We start from the raw sequence: 22,777 nt of genomic DNA, 5'->3' as shown, positions 1-22,777 counted from the left end.
CCTACTTTTGGGAAAAGATATTGACTATCTAGCTGATCTGTGCCCCTCATTATTTTATAGACCTCTATAAGATCACCCCTCAGCCTCCTACGCTCCAGAGAAAAAAGTCCCAGTCTATCCAGCCTCTCCTTATAACCCAAACCATCAAGTCCTGGTAGCATCCTGATAAATCTTTTCTGCACTCTTTCTAGTTTAATAATATCCTTTCTATAATAGGGTGACTAGAATTGTACACAGTATTCCAAGTGTGGCTTTATCAATGTCTTGTACAACTTCAACAAGACGTCCAACTCCTGTATTCAATGCTCTGACCGATGAAACCAAGCATGCCGAATGCCTTCTTCACCACTCTGTCCACCTGTGACTCCACTTTCAAGGAGCTATGAACATGTATCCCTACATCTCTTTGTTCTGTAACTCTCCCCAACGCCCTACCATTAACTGAGTAAGGCCTGCCCTGGTTCAATCTACCAAAATGCATCACCTCGCATTTGTCTAAATTAAACTTCATCTGCCATTCATCAACCCACTGGCCCAATTGATCAAGATCTCATTGCAATCGGAGATAACTTTCTTCACTGTCCGCTATGCCACCAATCTTGGTGTCATCTGCAAACTTACTAACCATGCCACCTATATTCTCATCCAAATCATTAATATAAATGACAAATAACAGTGGACCCAGCACTGATCCTTGAGGCACACCGCTGGTCACAGGCCTCCAGTTTGAAAAACAACCCTCTACAACCACCCTCTGGCTTCTGTCAAGAAGCCAATTTTGTATCCATTTAGATAACCCACCCTGGATCCCATGAGATATAACCTTATGCAACAACCTACCATGCGGTACCTTGTCAAAGGCCTTACTAAAGTCCATGTAGACAACATCAACTGCACTGCCCTCATCTACTTTCTTGATTACCCCTTCAAAAAACTCAATCAAATTTGTGAGACATGATTTTCCACTCACAAAGCCATGCTGACTGACCCTAATCAGTCCTTGCATCTCTAAATGCCTGTAGATCCTGTCTCTCAAAATACCTTCCAACAACTTACCCTGTGTGTAGATGAAGGTAGAGCAGTTGATGTTGTATACATGGATTTTAGTAAGGCGTTTGATAAGGTTCCCCATGGTAGGCTCATGAAGAAAGTAAGGAGGTGTGGGATAGAGGGAAATTTGGCCGATTGGATAAGTAACTGGCTATCTCATAGAAGTGGAGATGCCGGCGTTGGACTGGGGTGAACACAGTAAGAGTTTTAACAACACCAGGTTAAAGTCCAACAGGTTTATTTGGTAGCAAATACCATTAGTTTTCGGAGCGCTGCTCCTTCGTCAAATGGAGTGGAAATGTGAGAGTACATTTCCACTCCATCTGATGAAGGAGCAGCGCTCCGAAAGCTAATGGTATTTGCTACCCAAATAAACCTGTTGGACTTTAACCTGGTGTTGTTAAAACTCTTACTGTATCTCATAGAAGACAGAGGGTGGTGGTGGATGGAAAATTTTCAGACTGGAGACCAATTACCAGCGGTGTACCACAGGGATCAGTGCTGGGTCCTCTGCTATTTGTGATTTTTATCAATGACTTGGACGAGAGGGCTGAAGGATGGGTCAGTAAATTTGCTGATGACACCAAGATTGGTGGAGTAGTGGGTGAGGTGGAGGGCTGTTGTAGGCTGCAAAGAGACATTGATAGGATGCAGACCTGGGCCGAAAAATTGCAGATGGAGTTTAACACTGATAAGTGCAAGGTGACTCATTTTGGTAGGACAAATTTGAATGCGGATTACAGGGTCAATGGCAGGGTTCTGAGGAATGTGGAGGAACAGAGAGATCTTGGGGTTCATATCCACAGATCTCTGAAGGTTGCCACTCAGGTGGATAGAGCCGTGAAGAAGGCCTATAGTGTGTTAGCGTTTATTCACAGGGGGTTTGAGTTTAAGAGCCGTGGGGTTATGCTGCAACTGTACAGGACCTTGGTGAGACCACATTTGGAATATTGTGTGCAGTTCTGGTCACCTCACTATGGAAGCATTGGAGAGAGTGCAGAGGAGATTTACCGGGATGCTACCTGGTTTGGAGGGTAGGTCTTATGAGGAAAGGTTGAGGGCGCTAGGGCTTTTCTCTTTAGAGCGGAGGAGGATGAGAGGTGACTTAATAGAGGTTGATAAGATGATGAGCGGGATAGATAGAGTGGACGTTCAAAGACTATTTCCTCGGGTGAATGTAGCTGTTACTAGGGGGCATAACTATAAGGTTCATGGTGGGAGATATAGAAAGATAGAAAGATAGAAACCCTACAGTGCAGAAGAAGGCCATTCGGCCCATCGAGTCTGCACCGACCACAATCCCACCCAGGCCCTACCCCCACATATTTTACCCGCTAATCCCTCTAACCTACGCATCCCAGGACTCTAAGGGGCAATTTTTTTAACCTGGCCAATCAACCTAACCCGCACATCTTTGGACTGTGGGAGGAAACCGGAGCACCCGGAGGAAACCCACGCAGACACGAGGAGAATGTGCAAACTCCACACAGACAGTGACCCGAGCCAGGAATCGAACCCGGGACCCTGGAGCTGTGAAGCAACAGTGCTAACCACTGTGCTACCGTGCCGCCCATAGAAGGGATGTCCAAGGTAGGTTCTTTACTCAGAGAGTGGTTGGGGTGTGGAATGGACTGCCTGCTGTGATAGTGGAGTCGGACACTTTAGGAACTTTCAAACGGTTATTGGATAGGCACATGGAGCACACCAGAATGATAGGGAGTGGGATAGCTTGATCTTGGTTTCGGACAAAGCTCGGCACAACATCGAGGGCCAAAGGGCCTGTACTGTGCTGTACTGTTCTATGTTCTATGTTCTACCCACCATAGATGTGAGGCTCATTGGCCTGTAGTTCCCAGGCTTTTCCCTGCAGCCCTTTTTAAACAAAGGCACAACATTTGCCGCTCTCCAATCTTCAGTAAATGTCGGCCACTGCATCTCTATTGACCTATCCCTTATCTAATTTGCTTGTTCACTTTAGCCAACTCTGCTTCCATACCCTTCATAATTGCACATATTTAAGCTTAAAAACATAGTTTCGGACCCCTCCTCTCTCCCTCAAAACTAATGCAAAATTCAATCAGATTGTGGTTATTGCTACCTCGGGGTGCGTTCATTAAGAGATCATTAATCAATCCCAACCTCATTGTACAATACCAGGTCTGGTATAGCCAGTCTCTATATATGGGGAAATTGATGTTACATGTTGAAGTAGCAATTCCCCTGACAAAATAATTGCCAGACAGGGTGATTAATAGTACATTGACATTTCTTTCTGTTTGTGAACCTTTGCTGTACCGCTTCGTATGAACATGTGAATATATGAATATATGAACATATGGAATAGGTTATTCGGCTGATCTGATTGTGGCCTCAACTCCACATTCTGCCTACCCCGATGACCTTTGGCTCTCTTAGTCAAGAATCTGACTATCTCTGCCTTAAAAATATTCATTCACCCTGCCTCCACAGCTCACTGGGGAAGAAAGTTCCAAAGGTTCATGAGCCTCTGAGAGAAAAAAAAATCTTCTAATCTCCATCTTATATGGGTGACCCCTTATTTTAAACTCTGTCCCCTATGTCAGCATCCACCAAGTCAAGTCCTCTCATAATCTTATGTTTCAGTTAAGATCACCACTCGGTCTTCAAAACTGCAATGGATATAGGCCCAACCTGTCCAACCTTCACTCGTAAGATACCCCTACCCTCCCATCCCAGGAATTAATTGAGTGAACCTTCTCTTAATTGCTGCTAATGCATTTATACCCTTCCTTAATAAGGAGACTAAAACTGTATACAGTACTCTAGATGTGGTCTCACCAATACCTCTTCCAACTGTAGCAAAATATCCCTACTTCTATATTCCATTCCCTTTAGCAATAAGCAATAACATTCCATTTGTGTTCCTAATCACTTGCCCTACCTGAGTACTAACTTTTCATAATTCATGGGGCGGCACGGTGGCAAGCACTGCTGCCTCACAGTCCCAGGGACCCTCAGGTTCAATTCTGGCCTCGGGTCACTGTCTGTGTAGAGTTTGCACATTCTCCCCATGTCTGTGTGGGTTCCCTCCGGGTGCCGGTTTCCTCCCACAGTCCAAAGATGTGCGGGTTAGCTTGATTGGCCATGCTAAATTGATCCTAGTGTCAGGGGATTAGCAGGGTAAACATGTGGGATTACAGGAATAGGGGCTGGGTGGGACTGTGGTCGGTGCAGACTCGATGGGGCTGAATAGCCTCCTTCTGCACTGTAGGGATTCTATGATTCTAAGTACCAGACTCCAAGATCCCTCTGTACTTAAAAGTTGTACAATCTCTATTTGGATAACATAACATTAAATGACATAAATAATATTAAATAAATATTGTTTATTGAGGATAATCCTAGCCAGATTTAGGGATCAACTGTACAGTTGTGATCCAACCAGCTGTAGTATCTGATTTGAACTTTCTATATGGGTTGATGGTGAAAATAGTTAAATGGTGCCTGAGTTTAAACTGTGTGGGTTTAACTTCTTGGCCACTCGCTACACCTCACTACCATTCAGCACAGCTAATAAAACTTAAACATGCCCAATAGAATGAGAATGCACCAACCCACACAGCTGTGGCTTAGGCAGTGAAGTTAACACTTTACAGCAAACGGTCACTTTTCTGCTCACACTCTGGTTAGAATTCATGCTTGAACACCCGACTGTGATAACCACAGATCACCAATGCGTGAGTCAGCAGGTTTGTGCTCCTTATTATAATGAGCTTACCCAACCCATTAATGGATGGTGATTGTTGTCCCATCAAACATGTCAAATATAGAAATGAGTTTCATTGTGTTTTGCACAAAACATAAGAAATAAAAGCAGGAGTAGACCACAAGGCCCATTGAACCTGCTCCACCATTCAATATCATGACGAATCTTGGGCTTCAACTCCACAGTGGTTAGCACTGCTGCTTCACAGCTCCAGGGACCTGGGTTCAATTCCCGGCTTGGGTCACTGTCTGTGTGGAGTTTGCACATTCTCCTCGTGTCTGCGTGGGTTTCCTCCGGGTGCTCCGGTTTCCTCCCACAGTCCAAAGATGTGCGGGTTGGGTTGATTGGCCACGCTAAAATTGCCCCTTAGTGTCCTGAGATGCGTAGGTTAGAGGGATTAGTGGGTAAATATGTAGGGATATGGGGGTAGGGCCTGGGTGGGATTGTGGTCGGTGCAGACTCGATGGGCCGAATGGCCTCCTTCTGTGCTGTAGGGATTCTATGATTCCATTTTCTCACCTGTTTCCCCATACCCCTTAATTCCCTGAGAGTCCAAGGCCGGAATTCTCCAGTCTCACACACCTCGCTACCACTGCCAGCCAGAATGGAGAATTTGGCAAATCTCTGTTCAGAGCAGCGGGACTGGAGAATCCCAGCCGCAGGCAAAGTCAGAGAATGTGGCCCCAAAATCTGTCTATCTCAGCCTTAAATATATTCAGTGATGGAGCATCCACAACCAGGAAATGAAATTTCAGAGTGAAATTTCAGCAGTCTGTGAACTCACTCTCGTTTTTCAATCTGCAACTTATTGTTTTCTCTTCACCGCATCTGATTCATTTTTAATGTTTAATTTGTCATTCACTTTCTAATTCCCTTCCTGTTTTACTTCTTTCCTATCTGACCCACTGTTTATTGATTCTATTTATTGATCCTTAATGTTTAATCTTTGATCGGCATTTTTCACCCCCCGTGGCGTGTTTTCTGGCTGTGGAGGTGGTTTGCCATTGTCTGCTGGTGGAATGTTCTGGTCCTGCCAAAGTTGACAGCATTTTGGGTGGTTTGCCTACCCAGCAGAAGATCCTGCTGGCAGGAGGAATTGGAAATTCCCTCCCTTTATTTATTTTTTGATCTTCTCCTGCTTTTGTGATTATTGTCTCTCTGTCAGCCCTGGCTCACTGGGCGGCGCTCACCACTCAAGAGTTCAAGAGTTCAAGACCCACTCCAGGTCTTGAGCATGGAATGGCAGCACATACCTCTGGGCAGTGCTGCACTCTCTGAGGTGCCGATTTTCAGAAGAGACAGGCAGGCCTCTCCACCCTTTTTGTCCGTCGGAAGGTATTGAGCCTCTGTATGGTTTGCATCCTTTATGCAAAGACTTCATTTTAAGATATTTCTGCCTGTGTAACTAACTCTGATAAGCTTAAAAAATTAACTAACTCAGCTTTAACTTGACTACATCTTAAAACTCAGAAGGCATGCTGAGTTAGCTGGACAATTGACTGCATTTTTGAAGGGTACAATGCAAGCAAAATCGTTTTTTTATAAGCCAAACAAAGTTTTTCATGAACAATATCTGCGAGGCCGGTTTCTCCAAGTTAGAGACAGCATGTGCCAAACAATTTTGATAAGGCTCATCATCAGGCTCCTGCGGTGTGGGAAGTTAGCACTGCAATGTTGTCACCTTAAAGCGAGCGGCATTCTGCCTCAGTAATCTGTGTACTGGCATTGTGACCCCACTGTACTCACTCTGGTATATACCCAGCCAGTCCCTTTCCAACAGAGTGTGTCAGGTGTTTTGTGATGCTCACTATTCCCGGTCTGTAAGTCTTTCATTGATGTTTTCACTAGAGAAAATACGGGGTAGGGAGTCACTGTCGGTCTTAGCAAGAATTTCCCATGATCCCTTAATCCGCCTTAATTTTTCTGATTGACACAAAGTGCCAGATAGCACCAGCCCCTTGTCTGTGTACTGAGCCAATCAGATTCCACTAGAACAGGAGACATCAACCACTTGTCTGTGTACTGAGCCAATCAGATTCCACTAGAACAGGAGACATCAACCACTTGTCTGTGTACTGAGCCAATCAGATTCCACTAGAACAGGAGACATCAACCACTTGTCTGTGTACTGAGCCAATCAGATTCCACTAGAACAGGTGATACCTACCTCTTGTCTGCGTACTCAGCCAATCAGATTCCACTAGAACAGGAGGCACCAACCCCCTGTCTGTAGGAGGTCTTGTGGCACAGCAGTAGTGTCCCTATCTCTGGACTAGAAGTTCCGGGTTCAAGTCCAAAGCCAGGACTTGCTGCCCATGGAAGGATCGTTCATAATACAGTTCAACGGGCTGATAATCAGCATGGACTCCTTTCTCACTATTCCCCAAAGGGACAAACCTGTGTGGACTTGAAGATATGTGAAAAGAAACCTGTTTGTGTACTGAGCCAATCAGATTCCACTGGAACAGGTGACTGTGTTTGATGCAAATAGAAAGATCAACTGTTTCTTCTCTTTATTTAGGTGGCTCACAGTGCTGCAGGCAAACAGCAACACAGAGGTAAGACTTTGTAACCGCATTTTGGTCGAGGAGTAAGAATGTTTGTTAATTCAGTGAGACGTTTGTGTTCCCCACAGAATCTGAGCCTCTCGCAGGGATAATTCCAATGGATCAGTAGCTTGGAGGTGGCCATTCCATATGGAGTCAGGATATTGAGTATTATCCAGTAAATTGGTAATTGAAGGAATCAAACCTAGTCCCGTTTTCATTCTAACGCTCATTGTTTCCACTTCGCTTCTTTCCCTCTTTATCCACGATCTGGATCTCTTCCATGCCTTCAGCTCATTTTCTCTTCTTGCTCTTGCTCCCCTGCACCTGGACACTCACCTGCCTTTACACACAATCTCACTCTCTGACTCACTTTCTTTTCCTCTCGTTGTCTCTTGCTCCTATAATCCAACCCCCACCCCCAACCCCATTACTCTCTCACACTCATACCCTCTTCCTCTCCATTCTTTACTTTCTTTCCCTCTCAAAATTCTGGAATTTAGAATGAAAAATCAGGAGTCCTGGTCCACTCCACATGTTTTCCATATATCACATTTCAAAAAAGGAGGGACTCAGAAAGCAGGAAACTATAGGCCAGTGAGTCTCAGATCTGTCATTGGGTCAATGTTAGAATCCATTATTAAGGAGGTAGTAGCAGGACTGTTAGAAAATCATATTACAATCAGGCAGAATGAACATAGTTTTGTGAAAGGGAAATTTATTAGAGTTCTTTAAGGATATAACAAGCAGGCTGGATAAAGGGGAATCAGTAGATGTAGGGCAGGATTTTCTTCCTCCTCTGTGCCATGTTTCATGGCTATTGGAAGTGGCACACAGCTCGCTAGCGGTGGGATCTTATGGTGCTTGCTGTCCTCAATGGGGTTTCCTGTTGAACATACCCCTCGCCGCCTGGGGTGGGGGTGTGTTTCGACAGGATTGTAAGATCCCGCCGGCGTGAATGGCAGCAAGATTCCAATGGTAGTGTACTTGGATTTCCAAAAGGCATTTGATAAGGTGCCACCCGAGTTAAATGCTCAGGTTAATAAAAGCAAAATATCTGCGGATGCTGGGTATCTGAAATTAAAAAGTGATGGAGAAAAACTTAGCAGGTGTGGCAGCATCTGTGGAGAGAGAAACAGAGTTAACATTTTGAGTCCAATATCATTTTTCTTTAGAACACATGGAGCTCATGGTGTGGGGGAATGATATATTGACATTGGGATAGAGGATTAACTAGCTAACAGAGAGTCCAGATAAATAGGTCATTTTCAGGTTGGTAACCTGTGACTAATGGAGTGCTGAGGCCTCAACTATTCACCATTGCTATTAATTAGGTTGATTGGCCATGTTAAATTGCCCCATAGTGTCCAAATGTGTAGGTTAGAAGGATTAGCAGGGTAAATATGTGGGGTTGCAGGGATAGGGCCTGGGTGGGAGTGTTGTAGGTACAGACTCGATGGGCTGAATGGCCTCCTTCTGTACTGTAGGGTTTCTGTGATGACTTGTATGAAGAATCAGCATGTATTGGAGGCAAATTTGCTGATATTACAAAGGTAGGAGGAGAGAAAGTTGCAAGAAGAACACTAAAACTTTGCAAAGGGATATAGATAGGTCAAATATAGATAGCAGGCAGAATGGAAAAGCAGAGTCTTTGAAGTGGAGAGAGGCTGCGGAATGCTGTGGTACAGTGGGATGTGGGTGTCCTTGTACTTGGATCTCAAAAAGTTAGCATCCAGCTATAGCAACTAATTAGGAAGGCAAAGGGGATGGAAATGTTGCTACAGCTGCACAGGACATTGGTGACATTGCACCTGGAGTCCTGTGAACCTTATTTCGCATTGGTGGCAGTTCAGAGAAGGTTCACTACACTGAGAAGAAGGGGGTTTTCTGTGGAAAGGTTGAACAGGTTGGGCCTGTACTCATTGGAGATGATCTTATCGATGCAAATGAGATTCTGAGAGGGCTTGACAGGGTAGGTAACAAGAGGATGTTTCCCCTTATGGGGGAATCTAGAACCAGGGGGTGGAGATTAGAAATAAGGGGTCTCCCAATTAAGAGAGTTGAGGATGAGTTATTCTCCCAGGGGAACATTTCTTTGGAATTTACTTCTCCGGAGAGCACTGCCTGGGCAATGCCAGGAGGAAGTACCCTAGGCATGACCGTCTCTTCCTGAGCCAAACACTCACCTGAACAACTTGTGTTCTGCTCACCAGGTGCAAGCCATGGGAGGCCTGTTGTGATTCATGTCGGTGTGTGCTCATGCTGATGTGAATAAACAATCTAAATTTTATTTATTAGTTTCACAAGTAGGCTTACATTAACATTGCAATAAAGTTACTGTGAAAATCCCCTAGTCGTCACACTCCGGCGCCTGTTCGGATACACTGAGGGAGAATTTATCATGGCCAATGTACCTAACCAGCAATCTTTTGGACTGTGGAAGGAAACCAGAGCACCCGAAGGAAATCCATGCAGACATGGGGAGAACGTGCAGACTCCACACAGACAGTGACCCAAGCTGGGAATCAAACCCAGGTCCCTGGTGTTGTGAGGCGGCAGTGCTAACCAATGGGCCACCTTGCCCCCCTCCCCCCCCCCCCACCCCCCATCCTTAACAGGGAGGGGGTGGGGGAGGGGAATATCAGGCGTAGAAGTATTGATACTTACATTTAAATGAACCGTAATAGGGATCCCAACGTTGAACATTGATATTCCCGTTATGTCATTGGTGTGGAGTGGGGAACAATTGCTACAGGAAAAATGTGAGTGGAAAATTCCCCACCACCCATTAATTTTGAATTCAATGCTAAAGGGGTTTGTTGATGATCAGCTAGTGAGCCTATCACTGAATCAGCACAGTTCCATGTTTATGTCACGTTGGTGGGAAGCAAAGGCACAGAATCTGGATGGAAATCATTGTGTCATCGTAGGATGGATGATATTACTTGAGATTGTTGAGTCCTGATGTCATATTGTCTGGACGAAGACTGCATCAAATGGTGAGGCATTCTACCTGATCTTTCCCTGACTCTCCTACCCATCATAGATCTGTCTGTGTTTACAATAGCATTGAGAAATGTGGCCACCACATTCTTGGTGAAGATAAACCTTCTCCATCTTAGCTCTGTGCTAAATCAGGCCGATTAAGGACCAATCCATAGAATTATAGAATCTCTACAGTGCAGAAAGAGGCTAGGCAGCCCATTGAGCCTGTACCAACTCTCCGAAAGAACATTCTACACAGGTCCTCCCCTCTACCCTATCCCAGTAATCCCACACATTACCACAGCAATTCCCCCTAACCTACACATTTTGGACACTAAGGGGCAATTGAGCATGGCCAATCCACCTAACGTATACATCTTTGGAGTGTGGAGGAAATCGGAGCCAGTGCAGTTGATGTTGTTTACGTGGACTTTAGCAAGGCCTTTGACAAGGTACCGCATGGTAGGTTGTTGCATAAAGTTAAATCTCATGGGATCCAGGGTGAGGGATCTAAATGGATACAAAATTGGCTTCTTGACAGAAGCCAGAGGGTGGTTGTAGAGAGTTGTTTTTCAAACTGGAGGCCTGTGACCAGCGGTGTGCCTCAGGGATCGGTGCTGGGCCCACTGTTATTTGTCATTTATATTAATGATTTGGATGAGAATATAGGGGACATGGTTAGTAAGTTTGCAGATGACACCAAGATTAGTGGCATAGTGGACAGTGAGGAAGGTTATCTCCAATTGCTGCGGGATCTTGATCAATTGGGCCAGTGGGCTGACGAATGGCAGATGGAGTTTAATTTAGACAAATGCGAGGTAATGCATTTTGGTAGATTGAACCAGGGCAGGATTTACTCAGTTAATGGTAGTGCGTTGGGGAGAGTTACAGAACAAAGAGATCCAGGGGTACATGTTCATAGCTCCTTGAAAGTGGAGTCACAGGTGGACGGGTGGTGAAGAAGGCATTCGGCATGCTTGGTTTCATCGGTCAGAACATTGAATACAGGAGTTGGGACGTCTTGTTGAAGTTGTACAAGACATTGGTAAGGCCACACCTGGAATACTGTGTGCAATTCTAGTCACCCTATTATAGAAAGGATATTATTAAACTAGAAAGAGTGCAGAAAAGATTTACTAGGATGCTACCAGGACTTGATGGATTGAGTTATACGGAGAGGCTGAATAGACTGGGACTTTTTTCTCTGGAGTGTAGGAGGCTGAAGGGTGACCTCATAGAAGTCTATAAAATAATGAGGGGCATAGACAAGGTAGATAGTCAATATATTTTCCCAAAGATAGGGGAGTCTAAAACTAGAGGGCATAGGTTTAAGGGGAGAGATACAAAAGGGTCCAGAGGGGCAATTTTTTCACGCAGAGGGTGGTGAGTGTCTGGAACAAGCTGCCTGAGGTAGTAGTAGAGGCAGGTACAATTTTATCTTTTAAAAAGCATTTAGATAGTTACATGCATACGATAGGTATAGAGGGATGTGGGCCAAATGCGGGCAATTGGGATTAACTTAGGAGTTTTTAAAAAAATAAGGGTGGCATGGACAAGTTGGGCCGAAGGGCCTGTCTCCGTGCTGTAAACCTCTATGACTCTATTTGTTTTCCTAACTACAAAGTCAATCAGCAAATTAACCTTAAGAGTTCAAGGGGCAATTAAGGACGGGAGTAAATGCTAGCCCGGTCTGTGACATTCTTTAAATTAATTTTAAAAAGATGATCACCTGCTGCTTCTGGGCATTTTTGTATACTCATTGGCTGCCATGTCTCCTTACTTTAAAACAGTAACTACATTTGAAAAGTAAGCTGTGAGGTGTTTTTGGATATTGTGACGATGAAATAAAAAGACAAGTTATTTCATTTGATTACCATTTAGCGAGAGTTTGAGTTCCTTAATGAGAAATTTATATCCATGTACTGTGTAGGTTAGAGGGATTAGCGGGGTAAATGTATGGGGTTATGGGGATAGGGCCTGGGGGAGGATTCCTCCAGGTACTCTTGTTTTTTTCCCCACAGTCCAAAGACGTACATAAGAACATAAGAACATAAGAAATAGGAGCAGGAGTAGGCCATCTAGCCCCTCGAGCCTGCCCCGCCATTCAATAAGATCATGGCTGATCTGACGTGGATCAGTACCACTTACCCGCCTGATCCCCATAACCCTTAATTCCCTTACCGATCAGGAATCCATCCATCCGCGCTTTAAACATATTCAGCGAGGTAGCCTCCACCACCTCAGTGGGCAGAGAATTCCAGAGATTCACCACCCTCTGGGAGAAGAAGTTCCTCCTCAACTCTGTCTTAAACCGACCCCCCTTTATTTTGAGGCTGTGTCCTCTAGTTTTAACTTCCTTACTAAGTGGAAAGAATCTCTCCGCCTCCACCCTATCCAGCCCCCGCATTATCTTATAAGTCTCCATAAGATCCCCCCTCATCCTTCTAAAGTACAGGTTAGGTGGATTGGCCATGATAAATTGCCCCTTAATGTCTAATGATGTGTGGGGTAAATGCGTGAGGTTACAGGGATAGGGCAGGGGCGGGTCTGGGTAAAACAGTCTGTCGGAGAGTTGGTGCAGACTTGATGGGCCGAATGGCCTTCTTCTGCACTGTAGGGCTTCTATGATACTGAGTTTCCAAGCTTAGAAGTACATAGAAGTTAGATCATGAAAACAGAGTATTTGGCCCAAACTATCCATGTTGGTATTCCCCTCCATGTAAAAATAAGATTACTGGTCCAAACTGCTTTTTTGCTTTTGATGAAGGAAAGGCGGAGCCTAACCTTCATAAATCTCCAGATACTCATGAAGATAGGTCAAGATAACGGAAGTCACTTGGTCATAGAATCTTAGAAACCTCCAGTGCAGAAGGAGGCCATTCGGCCCACCTCTGCCCTATCCCTGTAACCTCACACATTTACCCCACACATCATTAGACATTAAGGGGCAATTTAGCATGGCCAATCCACTTAACCTGTACGTCTTTGGACTGTGGGGATAAAAATGGAATACCTGGAGGAATCCCACACAGACACAGGGAGAACTTGCAAACTCCATACAGTCACCCAAGGCCAGAATTGAACCCGTGTCCCTGGCACTTTGAGGCAGAATTGCCACCCCATTAAAAATGATCAAATTCTCCACAGCCTATCAGAAGACTCCAGAGTTTCCAGTTCCATTCGTATCTTGTGACCACTTCATATTTTACCCCTTCAGCGTGAGGAAGAGCTTCCTGATATCAACCCTTCTACTCAGCTTCTACCTGTGTGCCCTTGGCCTCCCACTTCTCCTGCCTTGGGTTCATGCACATTGCTCTGGATTAACTGTTCAGTTGCCCTCAGTGCCTTGGATATCTTTGGAAGATTTCCTCTCATTTGTCTCCTCCCAAGACTGTAGAGTTGGACCTTCCTGCTGTATATCACATCCTGACTTTAGGCCGAGAGTGTTGGCATGTTCAGATCCTACAGACGAGCGGATTATTGTCGGCAGTTTTCACTTGCAACACATTTGCTTTTCAGATTTGTCGAAAGCGTCCAACCGCAAGAGGAAGAATTCAGGGCTGACTCCCTATGCTCATCTCACTGTAAAGAAACCAACCAAAAATCCCTCTGGTAAGTTCCATTTAGCATTAATAAAGTAGAATCCCGTTCAATCCTTGAGACTACAGCTGAAGCAGGAATTTAACCCACCTCCCTTTTACATGCAAACTAGGGCTATTTCATTTTCCCTTTGAAACATCTTCCAACATATTCAGCTTGTTGTTAGACAAGAAATGAAATCATAGAAACCCTACAGTGCAGAAAGAGGCCATTCGGCCCATTGAGTCTGCACCGACCACAATCCCACCCAGGCCCTACCCCCATATCCACCTGCTAATCCCTCTAACCTACTCATCTCAGGACACTAAGGGGCATTTTTAGCACAGCCAATCAACCTAACCCTCACATCTTTGGACGGCGGGAGGAAACCGGAGCACCCGGAGGAAACCCATGCAGACATGGGGAGAACGTGCAAACTCCACACAGACAGTGACCCAAGCTGGGAATCGAACCCAGGTCCCTGGAGCTGTGAAGCAGCAGTGCTAACCACTGTGCTACCATGCCACCCCACGGTATGTTGTGTGTGTCCTTCCATTCAATAGTATCTGGAACAGGAGTTCATCAATCCTATTTAGACATGGTCACTGACAAACAGCCTATTCTGTTTCATCTGCAATATTGTTACAATGAGTGGATCAAAGTGTTCAAAGGACAGAATCTTTCCAACATTGGGAGAATCGTTTTCCAGGATTACTCGTAAGTGTTAATTTCTGGAGACTCCAGGGCAAACCTAGAAGATTGGCAACCCCACCTCCTCTGCCGTCTCCCCCTCCATCATCTGCCTCTCCGTCCACTTCCTGATCTGAGCTTCACATAATAGGGAGGTACCAAGTGGAGTTTGTAGTTGCAGAATTTGGCTTCATAGTTGTCTCTTTTCAATGCTGCAGATGCTGTTTTTGATGTAAAATGCCATCTGCACCATACATGTACAGTTCTGATATGGACAGTGTCTAATGCCGTTTTGATGAGGGCCTGTTAGAAACAGCAGCATATGTGTGCAAAGGAGGCAGATGGTCACAGAGTTACAGAGGCTTACAACACAAAAAGAGGCCCTTCGGCCCACCATGTCTGTGCCAGCCATCAAGTACCTATCTATTCTAATCCCATTTTCCAGCACTTGGTCTTTGGCCTTGTTTGCTATGGCGATTCAAGTGCTCATCTAACTGCTTCTTAAATGTCGTGAGGGTTCCTGCCTTTACCACCCTTTCAGGCAGCGCATTCCAGACCCCCACCCTCCTCTGGGTGAAAAAGCTTTTCCTCAAATCCCCTCTAAGCTTCTGTCCCTTGCCATACCCCAGGTTATTGATCCCTCTAAGGGGAAAAATTTCCTTCCTATCTGCCAGTAAACGTGTAACTTTGACTTGATACAGTCATTTGTGCATTGAGGTCTAAAATCCTCATAATCCTCGGATTAATAAGGTGTCTATCGTATTTTAAAATAACCCAATTGACATCATTGTTATTATCCAGCTGAGATTATACAACTCTCTGCACGTTGCATTATCAATTGATCATTTCCTACAACACTTGAGTGAACACCGTCAGTTAATCTCACACAACTCAAACTACATTCAGCAGCCAGGAGGTCCCTCCATATAAAGGGATTTTAAACCTTACACCAAGTGGACTCTTACACCAATGTCTAGGTCATTGGCTGAGTGACAGGAAACAGAGTAACGGTTAATGGATATTTTCTGGGTTGAAAGTTTCAAGTGGAGTTTCCCAGCGGTTAACTTTGAGATCGTTGCTCTTCATGATATATATTAATGATCTAGACCTTGATGTACAGGGAACAGTTTTAACATTTGCAGATAAGCCCAAAAATATGTGAACTATGATAAGGATAATGTAGAACTCCAAAAGGACATAGACAAGTAAGTGGAATGGGTGGATAAGTGGCAGATGAAATTTACATAGAGAAATGTGAAGTGATTCATATTGATAGGAAGAACACAGAGAGACAATACAAAATAAAGGGTGTAATTCTAAAGGACAGAAGGACCTGGGTGTATATGTGCATAAATCATTGAACAGAACAGTATCCTAAGCTGTATTAATGGGACATAGAGTACATCGGGTTCCAAATAGGGGACAGCCTGCTCCACACATGCTCCGCTGCAATAGGCCCACCGGATCATGTGGCCCACGATGGCTCGTCCCTTAAAGGAGCCATGCTACCACAGTGCTGTTTGTCATAACTCAAATGTTGAGTCAAGGACTGCCTGTACAACTTTTTGAATATGGGTGTAAGATGTATAATTCTCCAATCCTCTGGCATCATCACCCCCTGAGTCTAAGTAAGACTGGATAATGATAGCCAATTACTCTGCAATTGCCACTTTCACTTCCCTCAATATCCTTGGATGCATCTCATCTGGTCCTGGTTCCTTATCAACTCTTAACTCTAGACAGCCGACCCAATTCCTCCCCCTTATCAATTTTAAATCTTTCAAATGTCTGAATTTCACCATGATCTGTGCAGCATCTTCTTCCTTGATGAAGACAGATTTACTACCCCGGCTCTGTGCATAAATCCCCCTTTTTGTTCCCTATTCAGCCCTCCTTTTACCACTTCTTATTTATATGCCTATAGAACATTTTGGGATTCCCTTTTCGTAAATTACTAGTCTCTTTTCACACTCTGGCCTAAATCTTCTGGTCCTGCCCACTGTGGGAATCGTCGTGGATGGGACGATAAATATGATGGACAAGCCAAAAGTCCATTGACATCAGGTGGGTCCCAGAAAATCCCGCCCTTTGTTTTTTCACTTCCCCTCCAAACCTGCTATATTCAGCCTGGTTCTCCACAAGCGTGGAAACATCAACTGCAGCTATCCCCTCCTCTTGGCCACCTTTCTCTATAGATGACGCTCATTTATTTCTTAATGCTACCCTTTATCCTCCCCAAGCCTTATGAATCTTTGACTTCCCCGCAACCCCGCCCTACAAACCTTGGTCACCAGGTCACTGCTGCCTCCCACTTCTGTATAATTTATGCATTCCTGGTATAGCTCCCCCTGCCCCTCTCGGCCGTCTCTCGTTTGCTGGAAAACTTTTCGTATCAATAGTTGGAAGTAAAGTTGACAATTCCTGCCCTGAATGAGGCGTTGCTTTTTGCATCTCCTCTATTCTAAACCCTCTCAACCATCATTAACTTCTCCTCCAGGATCTTCACTCTCCATACCTGAAACAACGCTCTATCTGAATTCTTCCTCACCTTTTCCATCTCCAGCTAGGATGTAGCACTTCCATAACTAGCCACACACTATTTGAATTCTCACTGTCTCATTATCACTCTGTTCTACAATTATCACAAAGTCAGCACCAAGTTACTGCTAAAATTTCACTTTCTCACAAATTTCCATATTAAAGAATAAAACCACAATATGGAATGCTCTTTTCAATCAATCCCTTCCTCAATAACATTCATATAAATTCTCTCTCCACTTACTCACTGAGAGCGTCACATCATGTTTTGTTACAAAATTTTCTAATTTGCCTGAACAATAGATTAATATAAGTGGTGGTGGAATGTGCTGGGGAGGGACGAAGCAGATCGGGCCATGCCTTCCTGTTAAATGGTCTCTTTCAAATCTTCTGCCTTGTCTTATCATTCAGATCTCCAGACCAGCTTTCCTGGGTTGAAAGGGACCCTCATAACATCTTGGGAAGAGAAGGTGGGACTGGCACATCTCAGAGAGATGCGCTACAGCCAAGGATCCTTGAGAATCAAGCACCAAGGCCTGTATTATATTTATGCCCAGATTTTATTCCGATATCATGCAGACCATCCCATGAGCACAAGAGAGTATCAGCTGATTCAGTACGTCTACAGGAAGATGGCCAAATACCCAAAGCCAACTTTGATCCTGAGGGGTGCCAGCACTTGGTGCTCAGGTAACCATAACTTGTATTCAGTCTATCAAGGAGGGGTCTTCAATCTACTCAGCGGTGATAAAATCTTTGTGAGTGTGTCAAACGTCTCTTTAGTAGATGTTGATGAGGCATCCAGTTACTTGGGAGCATTCAAAATGGGTTGAATTAAGTGTCACTTGTGCATTGTTGAGGTTTAACACCTCCCCACTCCGAATACTCGAAGAGTGAGCAGGGAACAACTTAATCCTGACACCATCAAGGCTCTGAGTTCAATCATTCCATTGCTTAAATAGGATAAGAAAATAGTGGATGTGTGTCAGTTAAGACTGATGACTGAGAATCTTCTATCACTGTTTCATTAATAAAGATAATGTTTCAAACCTAAAGCATTCCTCTGCCTCAATATGTTTCAGCCTCAGTACCTGCACCCACAGAACCGGGACAGTCTCAACTCACAGATAACAGCATCATCATGATATTGAAATCTGACTGATCATAAATAATGTAACACAAAATAAATCAAAATAAAATAAGAAAAAAATAAAGTAAAAACAACAAAAAAAGGAAGCACTTATGACCAGCATAATGAAGCAGTGAGGAGAGCATTCATACAATCATAGAAATCACAGAAACCCTACAGTGCAGAAAGAGGCCATCTGGCCCATCAAGTCTGCACCGACCACAATCCCACCCAGGCCCTACCCCCATATCCCTACATATTTACCCGCTAATCCCTCTAACCTATGCATCTCAGGACACTAAGGGGCAATTTTAGCATGGCCAATCAACCTAACCCGCACATCTTTGGACTGTGGGAGGAAACCGGAGCACCCGGAGGAAACCCACGCAGACACGAGGAGAATGTGCAAACTCCACACAGACAGTGACCCAAGGCGGGAATCGAACCCAGGTCTCTGGAGCTGTGAAGCAGCAGTGCTAACCACTGTGCTACCGTGCCGCCCAAAGCCATGATTCAAAGCCTACAATCTCCACTTGCCTATACCAGTCTTAACTGGGTGGGAAACCATACATTACCAGTGTTGTGGCTTTGAGAGCTCTGATACCAGTTGAAATTGGTGACCAAAATCCACGTTAAGTTGGTTTTCCCCTGGTACCAGTCTTACTGGTTTGTCGCTCTGGGCAATTAGCCAACCCACCAATGGAGGATTTTTAATTTAAATTCTGGTCCTGCAAATGATGAAGAGGTTAGGGATCAAAGCTAAACTGAAGTTGTAACACAAGCTTATTCGTGATGAGACACAGATTTAAGCAACGAGACAAAACACTCCTTCCCCTTGGAGCAGAAGACAAATTGCATGACTGTGAAGCACAATCGTCGACTGAAATGGGTTGTGTTTCAGGCACTTTAACATGTGACCCTGTACGGCTTTTAAAGTAACAGATACGTCCAATACCTGAAACTGACCACATTCCAATCTGAAAATGGCCTAACTCCTGTTGCTTCTGGTTCAGGATTTAATCCTGGTCTCCCCCTTGTGTACTGGGCGTCCCTGATTCTCAGTAGAGCTCCCACCTCCAATGGATGAAGATAGAGAGCGTTCTAATTACCAATCTGAAAAATTCAATTCCATGATTCCTTGAAGGATCTATCCCTGAAATCATTGAAAGATGAAGACAGCACTGACTGAGCCAAAATATCATAGAATCCCTACAGTGCAGAAGAAGGCCAGTCGCCCGTCAAGTCTGCATTGACGTACCTTACCCAGGTTTGCACATTCTTCGTGTGTGTGTGTGGGGGTGGGGAAGGGGAGGTTTCCTCCGGGTGCTCTGTTTCCTCCCATAGTCCAAAGATGTACAGGCTAGGTGGATTGGCCATGCTAAATTGCCCTTTGGTGTCCCAAGATGTGCAGGTTAGGGGGATTAGCAGAATGGATATGTGGGGTTACAGGGATAGGGTCTGGGTAAACTGCTCTGTTGGAGAGTCGGTGCAGACTCGATGGGCTGAATGACCTCCTTCTGCACTGTAGGGATTCTATGATTTGCCAGCCCACTTGCACCCCTTTTTAAATGCAGTGTATATTGTTGCGCCCTTTGAAATTTAGCATTCTTGTGTCTGTCCTGATGAGTGCAAGATGAAAAGCTTCAACATGATATCCTTTCTTCAGCAATACTCAAAAAAGTATTATTATTAATAATATAAAAATATATAGTATCAAACAGCAAAGCAGATTTTGTTAATTTAAATATGAATATAAAAAATATTATGGTGTACACGGTAGCATAGTGGTCAGCACGGTAGCACAGTGGTTAGCACTGCTGCTTCACAGCTCCAGGGACCTGGGTTCGATTCCCAGCTCGGGTCACTGTCTGTGCGGAGTTTGCACATTCTCCTCGTGTCTGCGTGGGTTTCCTCCGGGTGCTCCGGTTTCCTCCCACAGTCCAAAGATGTGCGGGTTAGGTTGATTGGCCAAGCTAAATTGCCCCTTAGTGTCCCAGGATGCGTAGATTAGAGGGATTAGCGGGTAAATATGAGGGTTAGAGGGATTAACAGGTAAATATGTAGGGATACGGGGATAGGGCCTGGGTGGGATTGTTGTCGGTGCAGACTCGATGGGCCGAATGGCCTTTTTCTGCACTGTAGGGTTTCTATGGTACAATTGTTAATATTGGCCCATAATTTCCATTCACGGGGTGGGGGGGGGGGGTCCCCTGGAAATCCCTATGCAAGGCCAGGAATAGTTACCCAAGAAAAACTGGAAGAACTAAGACCACTTCTAACTACTGAGTAATGATAGTATTGAGACTCCTCCACAATGGGAACCCCCTGAGTAACGTCCCCATTTCCCCAACATCCCCCCAGATCCCAACTATCCCCCACCCCCTAACTACACCCACCTTCTAACCCCGACTGTCCTACACTCCCCTGACAATCCTCTCAACACCCCCCCCCCCATTCACCACCCAACTTGCTTGACTGATCTCTCACAGCACCCCAAACCCGCCCCCCCCACCAAATCCATCCCAGACATTTACCTTCCATACTTGCCTTTTCCCTGGCTTCTCAAAATGGGACCTGTACACTTAACAGCTTTATGGTGGTCAGTGCCATAGAAAGGGAGTGTGGCTTTCTTTCGTCTGACTCTGAGCTCTCCACGGAAGGTCTCGGGAATTCGCTACACTGCACATTTCTCACCCAGCCTGAGATGGAAGGTCGGCCGAGGAAAATGCAGCTCCCGACTAAAATAGGAAAAGAGAGGGATGGCAACACAACTGTGGTTGAGACTTGTTATACATAAAAATCTATCTATTTACTGAGATTATTTCAGTAAAGCGTTTGATAAGGTTCCCCACGGTAAGCTATTGCAGAAAATACGGACGCATGGGATTGAGGGTGATTTAGCAGTTTGGATCAGAGGGTGGTGGTTGATGGGAAATGTTCATCCTGGAGTTCAGTTACTAGTGGTGTACCGCAAAGATCTGTTTTGGGGCCACTGCTGTTTGTCATTTTTATAAATGACCTGGATGAGGGCGTAGAAGGATGGGTTTGTAAATTTGCGGATGACACTAAAGTCAGTGGAGTTGTGGACAGTGCAGAAGGTTGTTGCAGGTTACAGAGGGACATAGATAAGCTGCAGAGCTGGGCTGAGAGGTGGCAAATGGAGTTCAATGCGGAAAAGTGTGAGGTGATTCACTTTGGAAGGAGGAACAGGATTACAGAGTACTGGGCTAATGGTAAGATACTTGGTAGTGTGGATGAACAGAGAGATCGCGGTGTCCATGTGCATAGATCCCTGCAAGTTGGCACCCAGGTTGATAGGGTTGTTAAGAAGGCGTACGGAGCGTTAGCTTTTATTGGTAGAGGGATTGAGTTTCGGAGCCAGGAGGTCATGTTGCAGCTGTACAAAACTCTGGTGCGGCCGCACTTGGAGTATTGCGTCCAGTTCTGGTCGCCGCATTATAGGAAGGATGCGGAAGCATTGGAAAGGGTGCAGAGGAGATTTACCAGGATGTTGCCTGGTATGGTGGGGAGGTCTTATGAGGAAAGGCTGAGGGACTTGAGGTTGTTTTCGTTGGAGAGAAGAAGGTTAAGAGGTGACTTAATAGAGGCATACAAGATGATCAGAGGACTAGATAGGGTGGATAGTGAGAGCCTTTTTCCTCGGGTGGTGATAGCTAGCATGAGGGGACATAGCTTTAAATTGAGGGGTGATAGATATAGGACAGATGTCAGAGGTAGGTTCTTCACTCAGAGAGTGGCAAGGGCGTGGAATGCCCTGCCTGCAGCAGTAGTGGACTCGCCAACATTAAGGGCATTTAAATGGTCATTGGATAAACATATGGATGATATTGGAATAGTGTAGGTTAGATGGGCTTTAGATTGGTTTCACAGGTCGGCGCCACATCGAGGGCCGAAGGGCCTGTACTGCGCTGTAATGTTCTATGTTCTATTTGTCCTTATCAATATTATTGAAAATGAGTGTGTGTAATGTCGTTCTCATCATTGTATAAAGTTGTTTGAGAGGAGTTTTCAATGTTACCCTGCAATATCTGTTGTATATTATTTGGGGTTTTTTTTCAGAATATGTCTTAATATTTTTAACTTGGAGATAATCAAAAGGTTTGTTGTAAAACATAATAAACTGCACTTTTGAATACATCATGTGGTTTTGATGGTACTTTTATACCAGCGCAGACCCCCAACACGTCAAACTGGGAGGAGAGAATACAAATTCTGAGCTGTAATTGAAGAAAGATCATTCAGTGCAACACCATAACAAAAATGACACAGATTCAGAAGCTCATCTCTGGTTCACACAGGCTACAAACAGTCTGGTCAGCCAGACACTGTGTCTGGGGTGAGGGATGCAGTCGGTCACCAGGGAACGGAGTTTGTAGCAGAGCCTGAAGACAATGGCTTCGGTCTTCCCTATATTTTATTTTGGAGGAAATTTCTGCTAATTCAGTACTAGATATGGGACAAGCAGCATGACAAATCAGAGGCAGTGAAAGGTTG

At 44.8% G+C, this 22,777-nt stretch overlaps 1 protein-coding gene across 1 annotated transcript in view; it reads left to right on the top strand.

The window, feature by feature from the left end:
• The window catches only part of LOC144506130 (tumor necrosis factor ligand superfamily member 11-like), a 51,566-nt gene extending 33,381 nt beyond the window's left edge, over window positions 1-18,185 (top strand). The window contains exons 3-5 of the mRNA XM_078231956.1: window positions 7,317-7,353; window positions 13,846-13,938; window positions 17,545-18,185. Coding sequence (XP_078088082.1) covers window positions 7,317-7,353; window positions 13,846-13,938; window positions 17,545-17,966 — 552 coding nt within the window. The 3' untranslated portion in view covers window positions 17,967-18,185. The remainder of the gene's footprint in view (window positions 1-7,316; window positions 7,354-13,845; window positions 13,939-17,544) is intronic.
• The last annotated feature ends 4,592 nt before the right edge of the window (window positions 18,186-22,777 follow it).

Source organism: Mustelus asterias, chromosome 17 (genome assembly GCF_964213995.1).
Source record: "Mustelus asterias chromosome 17, sMusAst1.hap1.1, whole genome shotgun sequence".
NCBI classification, from domain to species: domain Eukaryota; kingdom Metazoa; phylum Chordata; class Chondrichthyes; order Carcharhiniformes; family Triakidae; genus Mustelus; species Mustelus asterias.
This window is presented reverse-complemented; position numbering and strand designations above follow the sequence as displayed.